This window comes from Caretta caretta, chromosome 2 (assembly GCF_965140235.1).
Source record: "Caretta caretta isolate rCarCar2 chromosome 2, rCarCar1.hap1, whole genome shotgun sequence".
In the NCBI taxonomy this organism is placed as follows: Eukaryota; Metazoa; Chordata; order Testudines; family Cheloniidae; genus Caretta; species Caretta caretta.
The window spans coordinates 81,820,232-81,839,458 of record NC_134207.1 but is presented as its reverse complement, the minus strand read 5'-3'; the positions used below and the strand labels follow the sequence as shown (position 1 = coordinate 81,839,458).

Below are 19,227 nucleotides of genomic sequence, written 5' to 3'. Positions count from 1 at the left end.
CTCCCTGACCCATCCAACCCCTTACCCCTTGCTTCTTGTCCCCTGACCACCCCCTTCTGGGACCCCTGTCCCTAACTGCCCCCCCAGGATCCCACCCTCTATTCAACCTCCCTGTCCCCCCCCTCCTGGGACACCCCTCCCATCCAACCCCTGCTGCTCCTGACTGCCCCCCCCCGAACCTCCACCCTATCCAACTGCCCCGGAACTACCCCATGGGACTTCCTGCCCCTTATCCAACTCCCCTCCCCCTTACCATGCCCCTCAGAGTGGCAGGACAGGCTTATTGGAAAGCCTGGGAGGTGGGCGGGCGCAAGCCGTGCTGCCTGCATGGCTGGGGTGACAGTGGGGGAGGAGCTGGGGGCTAGCCTCCCTGGCTGGGAGCTCAGGAGCTGGGCAGGATGGTCCCGCGGGCTGGATGTGGCCTGTAGTTTGCCCACCTCTGTTTTACAGTATGGCTATAACCACTTCTCAGGACAAAATTCCAACAACTTTTAGGGAACTAATTGCTACTCTACAAGAACTGTATTTAACAGTTTCAACTTTAGACACTGATCCTGCAAAGAAATATGCTTAACCTCGCACACACCGAGTAGTTTGATTCACTTCAGTGGGACTACTCACAATGCGTAAATTTAGCATGTGTGTAAGTCATTTCAGTACTGGGGTCAATAGTGTGAACAGGAACATGAAGATGACCATAAATGTGACTGCTCTCTGGGTAAAAGGCAAGACCCCCTTTTTAGCCCTTCCTAGTCAAGGTTTAAAGATCTGATGTTAGAACATAGTATGTGCTATCTCAGTTTTAAATCCTAGCCTAGAAAAAGCTTTTGCCTTAAGCTACATGTAAAATTAAACAGAACCAGCAAACAAAAGCCAATCCCCACTTCAGTCTGCCCTTGGGTTGAAGCAAAGAACAGAAGAATGAGTGCAGTGAAGTTCCTGATAATCCTAACTGCTTCTGTTAAGGGAAAAATCAAATCATGTAACTCGTGTGTGAAATAAGGCACTCAGATTTCATATTGATGGGTGCACTATTAATAAGTACCTAGGCAGAGAGGTTTTTTTTTTAAACAGTTATTGCAAAGAAAATCAGGAATGTTCCAGATTAGTAATGTTAAATTTTAAAACTTCAGTCCCGAAACAGGTTATTTCTTACTAAATGTAGCTAGAATCTTACCAAATAATGATTTTTTTGTTCAGCTTGTCAGTGTTCTCCCCATGGTTCCTACCAGAACACATGTGAGTCAACAACAGGGCAGTGTGAGTGTCGAACAGGCATTACAGGGCAGCAGTGTGACAGATGCCTTTCAGAAGGCTACAGTTTCCCCTATTGCCAAGGTAAGATTTACGATGGAAAATACTTGATCTTGATGCAAAATGCATACATTTTTGCCATTGTGTTCTCCAGAGCACTCCACTGTATAGATAGCTCCATAGAAACATGGAACATGTACAGGACACATCAGGGAGATGGACTAGATGATCTAATAGAATCACAGAATATCAGGGTTGGAAGGGACCTCAGGAGGTCATCTAGTCCAACCCCCTGCTCAAAGCAGGGCCAATCCCCAACTAAATCATCCCACCCAGGGCTTTGTCAAGCCTGACCTTAAAAACCTCAAAGGAAGGAGATTCCACCACCTCCCTAGGTAACACATTCCAGTGCTTCACCACCCTCCTACTGAAAAAGTTTTTCCTAATATCCAACCTAAACCTCCCCCACTGCAACTTGAGGCCATTACTCCTTGTTCTGTCATCTGCTACCGCTCAGAACAGTCTAGAGCCATCCTCTTTGGAACCCCCCTTTCAGGTAGTTGAAAGCAGCTATCAGATCCCCCCCTCATTCTCCTCTTCTGCAGACTAAACCATCCCAGTTCCCTCAGCCTCTCCTCATAAGTCATGCGTTCTAGTCCCCTTATCATTTGTTGCCCTCCACTGGATGCTTTCCAAATTTTCCATATCCTTCTTGTAGTGTGGAGCCCAAAACTGGACACAGTACTCCAGATGAGGCCTCACCAATGTTGAATAGAGGGGAATGATCACATCCCTCGATCTGCTGGCAATGCCCCTACTTATACAGCCCAAAATGCCGTTAGCCTTCTTGGCAACAAGGGCACACTGTTGACTCAGATCCAGTTTCTCATCCATTGTAACCCCTAGGTCCTTTTCTGCAGAACTGCTGCCTAGCCATTCAGTCCCTAGTCTGTAGCAGTGCATGGGATTCTTCCATCCTAAGTGCAGGCCTCTGCACTTGGCATTGTTAAATCTCAGATTTCTTTTGGCCAGGTCCCTCTGTATCCTATCTACCACTCCTCCCAGTTTAGTGTCATTTGCAAACTTGCTGAGGGTGCAGTCCATGCCATCCTCCAGATCATTGACTATATTGAACAAAACTGGCCCCAGGACTGACCCTTGGGGCACTCCGCTTGATACCAGCTGCCAACTAGACATGGAGCCATTGATCACTACCTGTTGAGCCCGACGATCTAGCCAGCTTCTATCCACCGTATAGCCCATTCATCCAGCCCATACTTCTTTAACTTGCTGGCAAGAATACTGTGGGAGACAGTGTCAAAAGCTTTGCTAAAGTCTAGGAATAACACGTCCACTGCTTTCCCCTCATCCACAGAGCCAGTTATCTCGTCATAGAAGGCAATTAGATTAGTCAGGCATGACTTGCCCTTGGTGAATCCATGCTGACTGTTCCTGATCACTTTCCTCTAAGTGTTTCAGAATTGATTCCTTGAGGACCTGCTCCATGATTTTTCCAGGGACTGAGGTGAGGCTGACTGGCCTGTAGTTCTCTGGATCCTCCTTCCCTTTTTTAAAGATGGGCCGTACATTAGCCTTTTCCCAGTTGTCCAGAGCCTCCCCCGATCACCATGAGTTTTCAAAGATAATGGCCAATGGCTCTGCAATCACATCCGCCAACTCCTTTAGCACTCTCGGATGCAGCGCATCCGGCCCCATGGACTTGTGCTCATCCAGCTTTTTTAAGTAGTTCCAAACCACTTCTTTCTCCACAGATGGCTGGTCACCTCCTCCCCATGCTGTGCTGCCCAGTGCCGCAGTCTGGGAGCTGACCTTGTTTGTGAAGACAGAGGCAAAAAAAGCATTGAGTACATTAGCTTTTTCCACATCCTCTGTCACTAGGTTGCCTCCCTCATTCAGTAAGGGGCCCTCACTTTCCTTGGCTTTCTTCTTGTTGCCAACATACCTGAAGAAACCCTTCTTATTCTTAAGATCTCTTGCTAGCTGCAACTCCAAGTGTTATTTGGCCTTTCTGATTTCACTCCTGCATGCCTGAGCAATATTTTTATACTCCTGCCTGGTCATTTGTCCAATCTTCCACTTCTTGTAAGTTTCTTTGTGTGTTTAAGATCAAGGATTTCACTGTTAAGCCAAGCTGGTCGCCTGCCATATTTACTATTCTTTCTACACATCAGGATGGTTTGTTCCTGTAACCTCAATAAGGATTCTTTAAAATACAGCCACCTCTCCTGGACTCCTTTCCCCCTCATGTTATTCTCCTAGGGGATCCTGCCCATCAGTTCCCTGAGGGAGTCAAAGTCTGCTTTTCTGAAGTCCAGGGTCCGCATTCTGCTGCTCTCCTTTCTTCCTTGTGTCAGGATCCTGACCTCGACCATCTCATGGGAACCTGGGTGGCAGTGACCATTGACTTTTGCTTCCCCTACTCATTCTTCCTGGTTTGTGAGCAGCAGGTCAAGAAGAGCACTGCCCCTATTTGATTCCTCCAGCACTTGCACCAGGAAGTTGTCCCCTACACTTTCCAAAAAGTTCTTGGATTGTCTGTGCACCGCTGTATTGCTCTCCCAGCAGACAGCAGGGTGATTGAAGTCCCCATGAGTCTTCCATAATAGATCTTGTTTATTCCTCACTTCCATGTTTCATAAACTGCACTGAGGGAATTTGGCACTCTTTAGCTGGTGGCATTGTAGATTTAGGAAAAATACCGTTGGTTATTCATCAGAGGGTAGCCATGTTAGTCTGGATCTGTGAAAGTGGCAAAGAGTCCTGTGGCACCTTATAGGCTAACAGACGTATTGGAGCATAAGCTTTCGTGGGTGAATACCCATTTCGTCGGATGCATGTAGTGGAGATTCAGTTACTCTTTTTCCCATCCCTGCCATATTTTTGCAAATAATCCTGATGGTTACATATAAAAATAAAAGTTCTAAAGTATGCACTGATGCTAATTATCCTTTTACACAGTCACCATTAAAGACTTCAACTCATTTTAAAATATCAAGATCACCCCTGGGCAACCTTATTATAGAAAAGTTTGGAATTTGCAACTGCTCCATTGCTTCATTTACAAAAAATGATCATATGTTTATTTTTTTATTACATAAAGGAGCAAACAATGACTGTGACCCTGCTGGTACTCTTGATTCCCATACTGTAAGTATTATATTTTTGGCATTTACAATAAATGTTAATTGATTCACTATATCTGTAATTACTGAATACATTGATTTGGAATTTCTAAATATTATAGATGATTTCCTAACTCAAGAAGTGTTGCAACAGACATGGGGGGAATTCTATATTACACACCTAGTCTTGATAGAGAGGAACTGGTCACAGAACTAAAAATTAATGACAGGTTTCAGAGTAACAGCTGTGTTAGTCTGTATTCGCAAAAAGAATTAGTGGTAGCTTTGGTACAAGTGATCGTGACTTGCACAAAGTAGAGCAGCAACAAAACCTGAGGGAGCTTAGTAAAATTGGCATAAAAGCTAAGCTGTTTGAAATTGTGTGTCACTCTATAACCAAGCCAACATAAGATGCTGTGGGAACATAGCTAAGGCTTAAACAAAAGCTAGCAGAAAAAGTACGGCATCCATTAAATGAGCAAAACCAAAAACTTGTTAAACTTCTCTTACCTGCATATAATAAAAACACACCAAAACACGCCCCCTGAATAATGATTCCCCATTTATAATTATTCTACCATTTCAATCCAGTAAGGGACAAATACCATTGTTAGGATTGTTTTTGTTAATATACTTTAACGCCTTCTTATTCTCCTTAACGCTGGTGGCCATAGATTTCTACTTGCAGACCTTTGCTTCCCTTCTCAATTTTCTACAACTTCTACCTTTGGATTTAGGGTCATTACTGTCAACTTCCCCTTTCTTCCATTGGTAATATATTTTTTAATTTTTATAGCTGCCTTCACTTCCCCTCTAAACGAGGTCTTTGTTAAAACCAATATGGCCTTCTTTCTCAATTTGTGGGATTGTGGCTTCTTGGGCATCTTCTGAAGTGCTCTTAAGCAATTCCCAATAGTCATTCTATATAAAAAGGGAAACAAGGAGAACCCAGGGAATTACAGACCAGTCAGCTTAACTTTTGTACCTGGAAAGATAATGGAGCAAATAATTAAGCAATCAATTTGGAAACACCTAGAAAGTAATAAGTAACAGTCAGCATGGATTTGTCAAGAACAAATTGTATCAAACCAACCTGATAACATTCTTTGACAGGGTAACAAATCTTGTGGATATAGGGGAAGTGGTAGATGTGGTATATCTTGATTTTAGTAAAGTTTTTGATACTGTCTCACATGACCTTCTCATAAACAAACTAGGGAAATGTAACCTAGATGGAGCTACTATAAGGTGAGTGCATAACTGGTTGGAAAACCATTCCCAGAGATTAGTTATCAGTGGCTCTAAGTCAAGATGGAAAGGCATAATGAGTGGGGTCCCACAGGGATCAGTTCTGGATCCAGTTCTGTTCCATATCTTCATCAATAATTTAGATAATGGCATAGAGAGTACACTTCTAAAGTTTGTGGACAATACCATGCTGGGAGGGGTTGCAAATACTTTGGTGGATAGGATTATAATTCAAAATGATCTGGACAAACTGGAGAAATGGTCTGAAGTAAACAGGATGAAATTCAATAAGGACAAATGCAAAGTACTCCACTTAGGAAGGATCTATCAGCTGCACACACAGAAATAGGAAGTGACTGCCTAGGAAGTACTGCGGCAAGGGATCTGGGGGTCATAGTGGACCACAAGCTAAATATGAGTCAAAGTGTAACACTGTTGCAAAAAAACCGAACATCATTCTGGATGTATTAGCGGGAGTGTTGTAAGCAAGACACAAGAAGTAATCCTTCTGCTCTACTCCACACTGATTAGGCCTCAACAGGGGTACTGTGTCCAGTTCTGGGCGCCACATTTCAGGAAAGATGTGGAGAAACTGGAGGAAGTCCAGAGAAGAGCAACAAAAATGATTAAAGGTCTAGAAAACATGAACTATGAGGGGAGATTGAAAAAAGTTGGGGTTGTTTAGTTTGGAGAAGAGAAGACTGAGAGAGGACATAACCTTTTATGTATTTGAAAATTATTACAAGGAGGGAGCAAAAAAGTGCTCTCCTTAACCGCTGAGGATGGGACAAGACGCAATGAGCTTAAACTGCAGCAGTGGCGGTTAGGTTGGACATTAGGAAAAACTTCCTAACTGTCAGGGTGGTTAAGTACTGGAATAAATTGCCCAGGGAGGTTGTGGAATCTGCATCATTGGAGATTTGTAAGAGCAGGTTAGACAAACACCTGTTAGGGATGATCTAAATAATATGTAGTTCTGCCATGAGTGCAGGGGACTGGACTAAATGACCTCTCAAGGCAGTCCTATGATGCACATTTTTCTGATTAAATTCTGCCTCCCAGCTGATGTGTCTCAATTATTTTCAGCTTTGTCAAATTGGCCCTTTTAAAACACCAAGTACATATGCTACTGGTTTGGACTTTCTGTTTGCATGTTATGACAAACTTTGGCAGGCTTATGCATTTTAAAGTTTACTTTTATAGTTAAAAACTATTAACACCTCATAAACAATATTTCACTAAATGTTAGTGACTGCAGATTGGTGAAATTTAACAACATTTAGCACAATAATACTATTAAATATTTAATTTTAAGCTATTAGTTGGGTTTGTTTTTATATAATTGTTTGGTTTTAATACAATTTTTACATATGAACTACTACTGTATAGGTTTTCACTTTTTCATAATTTATACTACAGATAAACAGATTTTTTTGGATAAGAATGTTAATGGTTAAGCTTTATTTTATATTTACTGCTTTTTTGTGGTGCTGGGTTGGTTTTTGCTTCCAAAACACACAGCCATCTGAAAAAGAAAATAACCTATTGTGTCTTCTCTTTGGAGCCTTTGAGATTTTAATTAAATAGCAATAGTTTTATTTCATTTGTTTTACAATATATACTACATGTTACATGGGAATGCACTCTCTTCTTATAGTGCAATCTTTACCCTTTATTTGCCATAAAATTGTTAGCCATATTAATCTTTATATGAAGTGCTTGTAGAATTTTCATCTACTCCTATCAAAGTGATTGCCTGGTTACGTAGAGCCACATTAAGGTCTGGTGTTCTGAACATTGCTATTTTTGTGAGTACCCCTCCCCCTGCCTCAGTTTTCTTTTGCAGCCTTTTTAGCTGCTATTTTATTAATCCAGAAGGATTTAGAGTCTCTTCCTACTGTCCTGGTTCTGGCCATCCCTGTCATAGCCACAACCATATCTTCTAGTCCTTATTTTAAAAAGTGTTGAACTTCATAGAAACATTGAGGTACTCAAATGATTAAATGCTAAAAAGCAAAGCCAGATAACACCAGCTACTTGGGTTTGACATGAGAGGGGGAAAAAAAAATTAGCAAAGACTACCCAGAAACATTGACAGCTGCTCAAAAAGTGTGTGTGTGTGTGTCAGTTTTTATAACTTTGACTGAAAGATTCAAAAGGATTTAGTGGTATTTTTTAAAAGGCAATTCATTTTAAACATTCAAAATGGGGTTTTAGACACTAGGAGTGTTTAGGTCCCTAAAACTTTGCATAAGTACACAGATGTATTTGGTTTTTTTAATATTTTGCTTAATGTCCCTTGTGTTGCTCTAATTATTTTTTTTATACCACTGTACCTAGATTACATTCCCTACTTGTACATTCTGAGGCAGCAAGTTCAAATGGAAACCCCTTTTTCCCCCTTAGTGATTTTGACTAAATTGTCCATACCACACATCCAAAGTTACACAGAAAACCTCTTCCTTTATTGTATATACATTTACTATACATCACACATTTTGGGATTGGCTTGGTTACTTTATGGGAACCAATCTCAGTACTGCATGCTTTGTCAACAGTGTAGGACTTATGCTTTTCCTCATCTCACATTCTGGGCTTATTTTGTCCACTGTTACCAGTTCCCTGGGTATTCGCTCTTATCTTAGAGAAGATAGGCATTCTGTCCGATATATTACTAACCTATCAATGCACAAACATTCTGTTTCCAGTTTGCTGTTCTGTTTACCTACTGTAGCAATGCGAGACTCACCAGCACAGCACCTCCTGCTGGTCATCTGGCAATTAGCTCTTTCCAGCCTTCAGAGCACCCTCTGCAGGCCAGTGTCTCACCTGCCACTGGCCCCATGTCCCTCCTGGACCCCAGAGGCCTTTTCCTCAGGGTTCTGCCCCAGCAGTACCCCCACACTCTGGGTCTTCCCTCCCAGGAGAACCCCAAACCCACCTTGCCTCAGTGGCTACTGCCAGTCATCATCTAGCCCCCACTCACTGGGGCAGACTGCAGTGTAATGGACACTCATCATTGGTTAAGACCTGCTGCCTTTGCCTGTCTCTGGGCTGCCCCTCTGCAGCACCAGTACCTTTGTAGGCCTTCACCAAGGCCTGCAGCCTGGGGTTTTACCAGGCTGGAGCTCCTGCACTCCCTCTGGCCTTCTCCAGCACTGCTCCACCTCAGGTACCCTGCTCCCAGGCAGCTAGCCCTTCCCACTCCAGGACTAGAGTGAGACTCCATGCTTCTGGCCCACAGCCCTCTTATAAGGGCCAGCTGGGCCCTGTTTGAGCTGGCCACAGCTGTGGTCAGCTACTCACTCAGCTTCCCCCAGCTGGTCTCACTCCTCTTCCCTCACCACAGCCCTTTCCAGGGCTGCTTTTACTATTGGCTCCCCAGGGCAGCCCTCTCCCAGGGCTGTTTTAACCCCTTCAGGGCTAGAGCAAGGTGACCACCCCGCTACCCCTCCCTAATCCTGTCTCCCAAGAAATAAGGCCACATCCATGTCTGACTCATGTCAAGCCAGGCCTACAGTGTTATAATATGGGACTTCACTTGGTAACGAACCCGGGTGCGCTTTCCTGGGCCCAGTGAATTTTAGTATACTAAAGCAAAGATGTTTTTTCCCAAAAATTGGCATCTATTGTTTAAATATCAATATAGTAAAAGTTCTGTATCCTGTCTTCTGGATGTAATTTAGCATGCTTCCTTTTGAATACTACGTAAAATATCCTTTTTGGAGATAAAAAAGAATGATGTAAGCTAGTGCTTTCCCCCTTTGTTGCACATTATTCACATTCCTTAGAGTTCCATAGTAGGAAGAAATCTCAGTAGTGCCTCATTGTTCAAAGAACATTCTTTTCATTATTTAAAATAATCTGAACACTGGGATGCCCAATGTTTGATTCTTTTCTGCCATCAGGGCTATTGTCGGTGTCTGCAGCATGTTGAAGGTCCTATATGTAGCAGATGCAAACCACTTTACTGGAATCTGGCCAGAGAAAACCCTGATGGATGTACAGGTAAGATTTCGTACATGCATTTCTTCAGGTCATCAAAGACAGTTAAACTCTTTTTATCGATCGTCAGCTATAATTAGTGACACAAACCTTCTATGTTGGTTATTGTATCATAGCAGCAGATTTTTCATACTGCTGACATTTGGTACCAAATTACCCATGATTCTTACACTTGTTTTCAAAACTCAGACCCTATCCTGGCACCAACAATTGATGATGATGTCCCAAATTCTGCTCTCAGTTACATTGGTATGAATCAGGTGCAATCCCATTGTGACTTCAAAGGCGTTATGCAGACTTTACACCATTATAACTTAGAGCAGAATTTGCCCAAGAGTTTGGAGAAAATGTTCTTTCTCCTCTGATAGTGTATTCTCCTAAATTATCAAGGGTGAGAAAGCATTCTTATTGGCTTCACAATTTGCACAGCCTACCGTTGTTTATGTCTAAGTAAGATCAGTGTGACAGCTGCTGTTAGTGAGGATGTGGTGTACCATCTGTTTTTAAATTGCAGAGCAACAATTTTATTTTTAAAGTCCCACTTCTTCCATATGTTTCTCTTCTAGTGGATTGCTTCACAGCAACCTCCCAATGGTTGGAGAGATGAGATATATAGCCAGCTCTAGAGCTACCCGCACTGTCTTTACAGCACTGAATCCAAATATAGCTCAGTCTGTATCTTCTCCTCAGGGACCAGTCACATCACCTCTCCATAGTCCCAGTGTCAGTAGGGGCACTTCCATGGCTGCACAATGCACCTATGTCAGCAAAGATGGTTCCTGTGATATTTGTCTCATTTCTATTTCATGAAGCATGCTGTAATTGTCCCAAAGGGTAGCACTGCAAAATAAGGAATAGTCAATCACTCTGGCAGAAGGAGATTTTTCTCTCGCCACATAAGTACCTCCAACGATCAGAGCAATATCATTCTTTGTTCTGTGTAGAATTCCTCAATCTCAATTCAAGTCTGTCTTTGTCAAACACAAATTGGAATATTTCAGACCAGTGTGTGGCTGGTAACTGCCCAGTTATGTACGGGAGTAAAGGACACAAGAAGCCCTCACCTTTCTCCCTTTCCTTTTCCTCTCCCCTCATCCCGTTATGCTCCTGCAATTCAGGGACTGGCCATAGCTGTATTTTCTGTGCTTTCCTGAGGGAAGGGCTTGCTCTGTGCTAGCATCATCTGGAGTGCAAGGCATCAACAATGTGGCAGTAGGAGGTAGTGTCATAGCCTGGCCTTACTCGCTTTCTGCTCTCACACTTGCTATAAAGCAGTGTATTCTGTACCACTGAGAAGTAGGTGTTCCTCCTTCATGTCTTAGAGCTCCAGAAGGCAGTGTGAATTCCAGAGGAAAATTCACATTAATGCTCAGTGAATCGCTATTTCAGATTCTGTTGCTTTTGGTCTAAAGCAGAGGTGGGCAAACTATGGCCTGCAGGCCACATCCGGCCCGCAAGACCCTCCTGCCTGGCCTGGGAGGTTAACTCCCGGCCCCTCCCTTGCTATCCCTCCTCCCCCGCAGCCTCACTGTGCCGCCGGCACAAGGCTCTGGGCGGCCGGGCAGCGCAGTTGCAGAGCCGCGGCCTGACACGGTGCTCTGGGCGGTGTGGCTGTAGCACCGCCAACCACTGGTGCTCCAGGCAGTGCGGGACAGGGAGCAGGGGGGCTTGGATAGAGGGCAAGGGAGTTCGGGGGTGTGGTCAGGGGTCTGGGGTGTGGATGGGGCAGGAGTCCCGGGGGGCCCTCAGGGGACAGGGAACAGGGGGGTTGGATGGGGCAGGAGTCCCAGGGGAGCCGTCAGGGGTTGAGAAGCGGGGGGATGGTCGGATAGGAGGCAGGGGCTGGGCCATGCCTGGCTGTTTGGGGACACAGCCTCCCCTAACCGGCCCTCCGTACAATTTTGGAAACCTGTTGTGGCCCTCAGGCCAAAAACTTTGCCCGCCCCTGATCTAAAGGCTTCCTAGGAAGGTGAAATTCAGGTCAATCTGTCTGTCTTCACAGAGTGCCAATGTGAGGTGACGGGAACACTAAGTGGAGTCGGAGAATGTCAGCAGGTAAAGAGAAATTAAGGTTGCATAAAAAGGAATTATTTTAACACTCGGTCAGGTAGAATTCTAGAAATGGTTATTGTCCTTGTATGGACAAATAACTGGTGACATTCCAGATATATTCTATAAAACTTTCCCTGCATGTTTTTTAGGGTCTCGAGCACATTTCCTTTAGACTGTTTGTTCAAGGTGACAGATGGCAATAGTAATATCCTGAAAATATCTTCTTTGTTCTGGTCAGGATTTTTTCCCCTTCTGAATAAGAAATATTGAACAAAAAGTTGAAACCATCTTGATCAAATCATTTTCTCCGCAGAAGAATGGTGACTGTCATTGCAAACCTGATGTTTGTGGAGGTTCCTGTGACACTTGTGAAGCTGGCTATTATGCTCTGGAAAACAGGAATTACTTTGGGTGTCAAGGTAAAATGGAAAATGAGTGTTTCCAACAGAGTAGTTACACATGGTAAATAAAATGTCTTTAAAATCCCAAGGGTCACATTTTCAGAACCAGGCCTCTGTTTGAACACTAAACCACCCATATGTGCATTTTTTTACACTATCACTTGTGAGTGCATGTCATAAATGTAGAAGTGCAAACCCCAGTTTTAGTGTGCAGATTGAGCTCATTCATGAGCAATTAGTTTTGCTCATAAATATTCTGTCATCTTCCTTAAGGCTCTCTGCACCAATTAAATCACCTATTTCCATCTAAAGGGACAGAGAACAAGGCAGTTGTTTCTATAGCATACAGAACCTCTCTGACAAAGGCTGATACCTTTCCTACTCCCCACGTGGAGGACGTTTAAATGAAGTGGAAAGCCCTGTGAAGTGAAGTGAAGACCTAAATATCACAATTAAATAGACTTTAAAACAAGATATTTGAAAATTATTTTTCCTTTTACTTTCCTTTCGGGACCTTAGATCAGGGTTATTTGTTTCTTCTGATGCCTATAAAACTGCAGTTCCATGATGTGCTTAGCTGTTTGTAATGTCATCAGCTGCTGCAGAAAAACCGTGAAATGCTGAATTCAGATCCTAGCAGACTGTAAACTGCTTCCCCCCCCACCCCGAGATGTACTTGCATGTCATTTTAAACCTTCTCTGTTGGGGCCTAGCCCAAAATATGTTGAAATTGCTGGAAACATCCCCATAGACTTCATTGGGATTTGGATCAGTCCCTTAATGATTTGAGATTTTAAAATATATTTTTAGATCATTTCAGTTCTTTAAGCAATCCCTTCTTCAGTGTATGGAGTTATAAAATATGGCCAAAATGATCAAACCTAGATAATAAAAGTAAAGTACCTAAGCAAAAGTGGTCTGATTGTCAAAGGGTTGAGCACCTAAAGTTTCCATTGATTCCAAGGAGATTTATGGGTCCTCAGCACGTCAGAAAAATAGGCCACTTATATTTTGATGTGTATGTAGAGTTAAGAACCTTGAAGCATTCGGCTTTGCATTTTTTGACCTAGATATACTTTTAAGGATGTCCTTAATTTGTGACTGAAGTCCTGTTTGCTGTATCAAGTCCATAGTTTATCCAGTATTTTTTCAAAAATTATGTATATACAGGTATATGATTATATACTGTATATAATTTTTGTACCACAAATCAAAACATTGTGGTAACTGTCCCTCAAAAATAAACTCTGTTTTGTATTTTACATGCGTTTGTTCTTTATTTTCTTAAAAAATAAACTGCCACTGTATTCCCACTGCATGCTTATTTTAACCATCATTATAGAAATCCGTCCCATTGAATAGAAAAGCTGAATGCTTATATTGGTAAACCTTAATCACAGCAAACAGTAAGTGTGGCTTGTATTTACTATTTAATATTTTGACCAGGAAAAGAACCCCTCATGAGAAACTAGAAGTAACTGAAATGTGTACAACTGTATCAACATTTGTTTCAAAATCTCAGAAGGGAGAAATTTGCATTGCCACTTAATGGTGGTTTAATTAGAACAGTGGTTCTCAGCCTATTTACCATTATGGGCGGCATATGCAGCCCACAACATGTTATGTGGGCCGCATCCAATACTACCTGTACGGCCTTGAGGATGTCACGTGGGCTGCAGCTGTGTGCTGATTGGGCCACAGCTTGAGAACCACTGAATTAGAGGAAGTGAGGTGTGCTTTCTGGTAATGTTTATTACATTTTCTGATGAAAAATGAGGCTTCTGTTCTATACCTGATAGGCTGCCAATGTGATGTCGGAGGATCTGTCAATCTTGTGTGCAGCGAGCCATCAGGTGCCTGCCAGTGCAGAAACCACATAGTGGGAATGACCTGTCAGAAGTAAGTCTTGCTGAGACCTTTAGGCTACGTCTACACATTTAGCTGGGGGTGTGATTCCCAGCTTGCATAGACATATTCGTGCTTGTCCTGCTTGAGTTAGCCATGGTTGCACAGGCAACGGCGAGCCGCAGGGTAGCCCTGAGCACAAACCCGCTCAGACCCCTGGGGTACGTACTTGGGACATCAAGCCCCGCCCACCACTTGCCACTGCCCGCGCTACCAAGGCTACACTACTGTTTATAGTGAGCTAGCTGAAGTAGATTTAGTGTATGTCTGCACAAGCTGGGAATCGCATCCCAGCTCCAAGTGCAGACGTAACCACAGTTCATGCTTCAAAACAATCGTTTAAAACTGCCCAGGATTCCTTCATTTTTTTCCACATGTTTTGTTGATAAATTAGCTGGTAGGTTGGTCTCATTACTCACAAGTGGTGAGGTAACACATGAATTTGTCAGATGACCCAAAACACAGTTACTTCCAAAATGATATTTGAGGGGCAGTCAGCAGTTGTAATTGTATTTTGTTGGTAACAGTATGACTGCTGACAGGGAGGTGTTACAATGTTTTTATATGGAGAAATTCAGATATTCAGAGAAAATAAATAGCTCCTCCATGTTTGTTTTTTCTTTATGAAAGGCCTGAAAAGAACCACTTTTTCCCTGATTTACACCACGTGAAGTTTGAGATCGAAGATGGTACCACTGCGAGTGGAAGAGGCATTTGGTTTGGTTATGACCCCCAGGAATTTCCTGGCTTTAGTTGGAGAGGATATGCACGGATGTCTTCGATACAAGTACGTCATTGATTCAATGCTGCTGGATGAAAATGCAGCCATTGGGGCTTATGTCTCCTTAATATTGCTACCTGAATGTAAAGTCATGAAGGAGGTCAAAATAAAGTATGCCCTTGCTACTACAGTGTGTGAGAGACAGGAGCATACTTCAGTAGGCTTGACATATTTGCATTGTAACAAATATGGCCTGTTGATTGTTGAATAAAGCAGCAGCATCCAATCAAGAATGTGACTGTGCATGAATATTACAGTCTTGTGATTGTTTACAAGTCAGTTTATCATGAGCGGAGTCCAAGTGAGTAAATCAGAGAAAGAAAGTGCCCATCTGCTGTGTCTAGGGCAGGAATTAGAAGATTTGCACTGAATTCAGAGCAAAGGAATTAACAGTTATAAAACAATAAATTTAAGCAATAAAGACTAGTTGTTCACTGTCCTGGAATGTGTGCCTCTGTTATTAAATTAAGATTTACAGTTCTTAGAAAATTTATGTCCAGCTTTGGTAGGGTATCTGAGGACCAATTGGGCAACCATAAACTGAAGGGTAAGTACATAACCATTGGCCAAGTCATTATTTTCATTTTTCCTCTTCATTAGTCACTCTTTGTTCATTTTTTTTTCACTCTGGGGCTCTTTTTGTTAACTTTCTGAAATCACCCACATTCACAAAAGCTACTCTTTGAAGATCTGATTTCTTAACTTCCACTTTACACCGTCCTGCTTTTGTTTCATATCCACTTGACATTTTATGAAGAAGGTAGTGGAATTGCCAGGATGGGCAGGGATGCTATCCCTAGCCTCTGTTTGCCAGAAGCTGGGAATGGGTGACAAGGTATGGATCACTCAATGATTACCTGTTCTGTTCATTCCCTATGGGGCACCTGGCATGGTCCACTGTCAGAAGACAGGATACTGGGCTAGATGGACCTTTGGTCTGACCCAGTATGGCTGTTCTTATGAATAATTTAGACCCTGATCCTGTAAATACACATGTGCATAACTTCACTTGCATGAGTAAATCTATACATTTATGCAACTATTTGTAGGATCTGAGCCTTAGATAGTTGTATCCTTGTAGGACAGCTGAATTACCTGCACACTCCTTATATCAAAGGGCATTCTGGATTTTGACATAACTTACCCATGTCTTGCAGGGAAATCAAACAGTTATCCCAAAATTTCTTTGGGACTGACACATTGTTACATGATATAATAATGCTACAACTTTTGTTTAAGGAGACAATCTAAAAGCTTGCAGTGTTGTCATTCAAGTGAAATAATTAGTCAGTGTGTGTCCTTAGCAGGAGCTGCGAATGCACTGTCATGCCACTAATGTGTTTTAATATACTTCAGTTTGACATCCAAATTCTAAAATGTTGGCCTAAGCAACTTACCCAAATCTGTGCCAGACCTTGGTCTAGCACCACCTCCCGCCCCCCCCCCCCCGCCCACACTTTACCTTAAACACAAGACAGTCCACCCTTCCCCACATGTATCTTCCTTCTGTCTCTTCACTCTTGATTTCCTGTCTATGCTCTCAAACCTTCCCATCATGTCTCAAACACTATTCTGTCAGTAAAGCTTCAGGCTTCTTTTCCATCTGCCTTTTCTCTGTCAAATATATATTCTTTTGATATTTCCTCTTCTGCTTCTCTCCCAGCCTCAGTGCTCTGAATGATCACTCTCCTCCCTTCAAAAATAGTTGTAAAAGCTTCTCCTATTTTTCCATATTTTCTGTTGAACTTTCCTTTCTGCTCTCCTATTTCCTTCTGCCCTCTGTTATACTTAAAGTATTTGTATACGTGGCCTCTATAGCTCTCCCATTTCTAGATTCCCTTCTGCTCTCCTGCTTTCCTTTTTATTTTAATAAAGGGGAGGGCTATATACAAATACTCTTGTTCTCTAATGATGACCAATAAGCACAAGCTCTGAAAATGGCGTGTAAGGCCTGTCCTGGTGGCATTAGCCATTAGCTACCTTTCAGAGATTAGAGAAGGTGAGGTCTTAAAATGGGCAACCCTACTGGGTGATCTTTGTTCTGGAAGGCAGGGGAAGTGGAACATGTGTGTGCTTGAAAGGAAGAACAGACCGAGAAGGTGGTAGTAATAGAAGGGAACAGTCCCCTGGGCGTGTTGAAAAGAGGGAGAGAGAGAGGCTTAGGAGGTGTGAACCATGAAGAGAGGAAGCATAAGGTAGAATGGAGGAACAAGGCAAGGGGAACCCTTGAGGTCATGCTAAGTCTTTTCATTTGCCATTCCACCACCAATCACTGAACCACTCTGCCTGTCTGCATAAGTCTCCCACTCTGTTGCTCTGCTGTGCAAGCTTTACGTAGATAATGTGCCATGTGAATTGTCTTCTGGGGGCAGCACTGCCAGTCAGTGGCTGAGAAGAGGCACTTGGTTCCAGAAATGTCAGTTCATCTGAAGGGCAAAAATATAACCAGAGCCACCATGAATGTAACAGGCTAGGAGGTTTGCTGGGGATCAGAAGAAAGTGCAATGACATTCTGAGACTTCTGTGTGCTTTTAGAATTTTGTGTAGGATCCAGGACTTGGATGGGTAATTCTGGGTTATTATCCTGGAATCCAGGAATACAGGCAACCCTTGTTACAATACATCTGCTTTAAGGCATTGTGTGAGCAATTGCAAGATTCCAACAAAGCACTGTCCACCATTCACAGCCTAGTGTCAACATGCACCTTTAATTCTGCTTTTCCAAGACTAGCTGGGTAAGACACTATTCAATATCAGTGTTTTACCTCAGCAGAGTGTTTTGTTCTATATTCTTTCGTATGCTACCATAACTTTTCTTTCCTGTTATGGAGTTTGTCCTCGCTAAATGGTTTCCATAACTTTTCTCTCTTTGGGTGGTAGTATGTTAAATAATTTACTTTCCTTTCTTCCTTTTTTTTCTCCTTCTTTTTATTTTTCCCAGCCAGAGGTGGTTGTGCCTGTCACTGTGACTTCCTCTAAGCTCTTCCACCTAGTACTCCGCTATGTCAGCCTGGTTTCAAAGAGCTCTAAAGGGAGGATCTCAGTTGCTGAGGGGAAACATTTTGACACTAATTATACTTGTAAGTGAATTAATTTTCTTGTTAGGCTTGCCTATCTTCGCCCATCATACAGAATCACCAGAATCGCTGTTTCTGTACATATTTGTCTGTATATGTGAGTGTGTTTATTTTCTCTAGAAATTTAGCATTTTGCTTGCATGGCTTCTAACTGTTTATCTATTTGGCACTTTATGGCTGTTTGTGTTTATTAACTTCCATTTTACAGAATGAAGTGAGGATAACTCTGAATGTGGAAAAATCAAACCTCTACTTATTTCATGTTATCTTGAGATATATTAACCCTGGAATTGAAATGGTATCTGGCCGCATAACTGCTTACCAATCTCGGTCTGAAACAGGTAGGTAAAACGTAATGGCAGAAGAGAGCAGATGACTCAGTGTTAGATCAGAGAAGCATTTTCATACTTTCAGCCAAGTTCAACTAATAATGTCATTTTAAATGTATTGTTTTTAACAACTTCGAGTGCTATGTGTTTTTCTAGTGTACTTTGCTGTGACTAATGCTGCCTGTTTTTGCATGATGCCTATTGATTTCATTATTAATATTTTTTTAGATGTCTAGTTTACCAAATTTAATATTTTCAGTACTGACATAGGTGGTTCATACTGACAGTTAGGTGAAGCTTTCAGCAAGTTTAACAGGACTCAGTTGCTTTTCGATGCTACAAATAATATTTGTATTCAAAAGCTCCTTGGCTTCTGTCTTCACGGAGTGATTAATATTTAACGATGGGTCCTGAACCACAAATGTTGGATCTGGTTACAGATGTCAACAGAATTTGGAGTGGTTAGTTTTGGTTCACACCATTATGGAGATAACGATTCCAGATCCTCTGTGTGTGGGAGGGGTAGAGGCTAATTTTAGCGCCGTAGTGTGAGCCCGAATCTGTAGACCCAGGCTCTGATACTCACTGCTGCAGAGGTTGTTTCTGCCATGCTGCTGTACTCTTAGAGACTCTGTGTGGCGACACAGCTGCACAGGCTGTGTTAATTGGACAGGGAGATGAGAGCCAAAAGGAAATACAAAGGGTCCTGTCTGTGATCAGTGGTTTCAATAAAGAATGCTCTCTAGAGTCATTGCAATTGACTCCCATTTCTTCTCTTCCGTGAGGGACACTGCAGCTATGGTATTTCTGTATTTTAACTCTGTACAAAGGAACAGAAGTCCTCTTATGTTACAGTTAGTAACTAAAATTGTAGATGCTTATCAGAACTTCTTGAGTCTGCAGAATTTGGCTGGAAATCACATGAGAACAGGCTTTCTCCTAAAATTTCCATTACCTGCTGCTTTGCGTCAACTGAAAATTCCACAATGTTGGCCCTTTGTTGTCTTTATTAAAGCAGTGCGAGACAGATGG

General features: G+C 42.5%; 1 protein-coding gene across 6 annotated transcripts in view; it reads left to right on the top strand.

Moving 5' to 3' along the window:
* Window positions 1–19,227, top strand: part of LAMA3 (laminin subunit alpha 3) — a 193,598-nt gene that overhangs the window by 80,614 nt on the left and 93,757 nt on the right. For 3 of the 6 annotated variants that reach the window (XM_075125273.1, XM_075125271.1, XM_075125274.1), the window contains 8 exons: window positions 1,201–1,338; window positions 4,376–4,422; window positions 9,554–9,653; window positions 11,653–11,705; window positions 12,016–12,121; window positions 13,903–14,002; window positions 14,639–14,795; window positions 17,731–17,869. In XM_075125273.1, the coding sequence (XP_074981374.1) occupies window positions 1,201–1,338; window positions 4,376–4,422; window positions 9,554–9,653; window positions 11,653–11,705; window positions 12,016–12,121; window positions 13,903–14,002; window positions 14,639–14,795; window positions 17,731–17,869 (840 nt within the window). Of the gene's footprint in view, window positions 1–1,200; window positions 1,339–4,375; window positions 4,423–9,553; window positions 9,654–11,652; window positions 11,706–12,015; window positions 12,122–13,902; window positions 14,003–14,638; window positions 14,796–17,730; window positions 17,870–18,074; window positions 18,208–19,227 lie in introns of those variants that run through there. The other 3 variants (XM_075125272.1, XM_075125275.1, XM_075125277.1) reach the window with 3 other exon arrangements.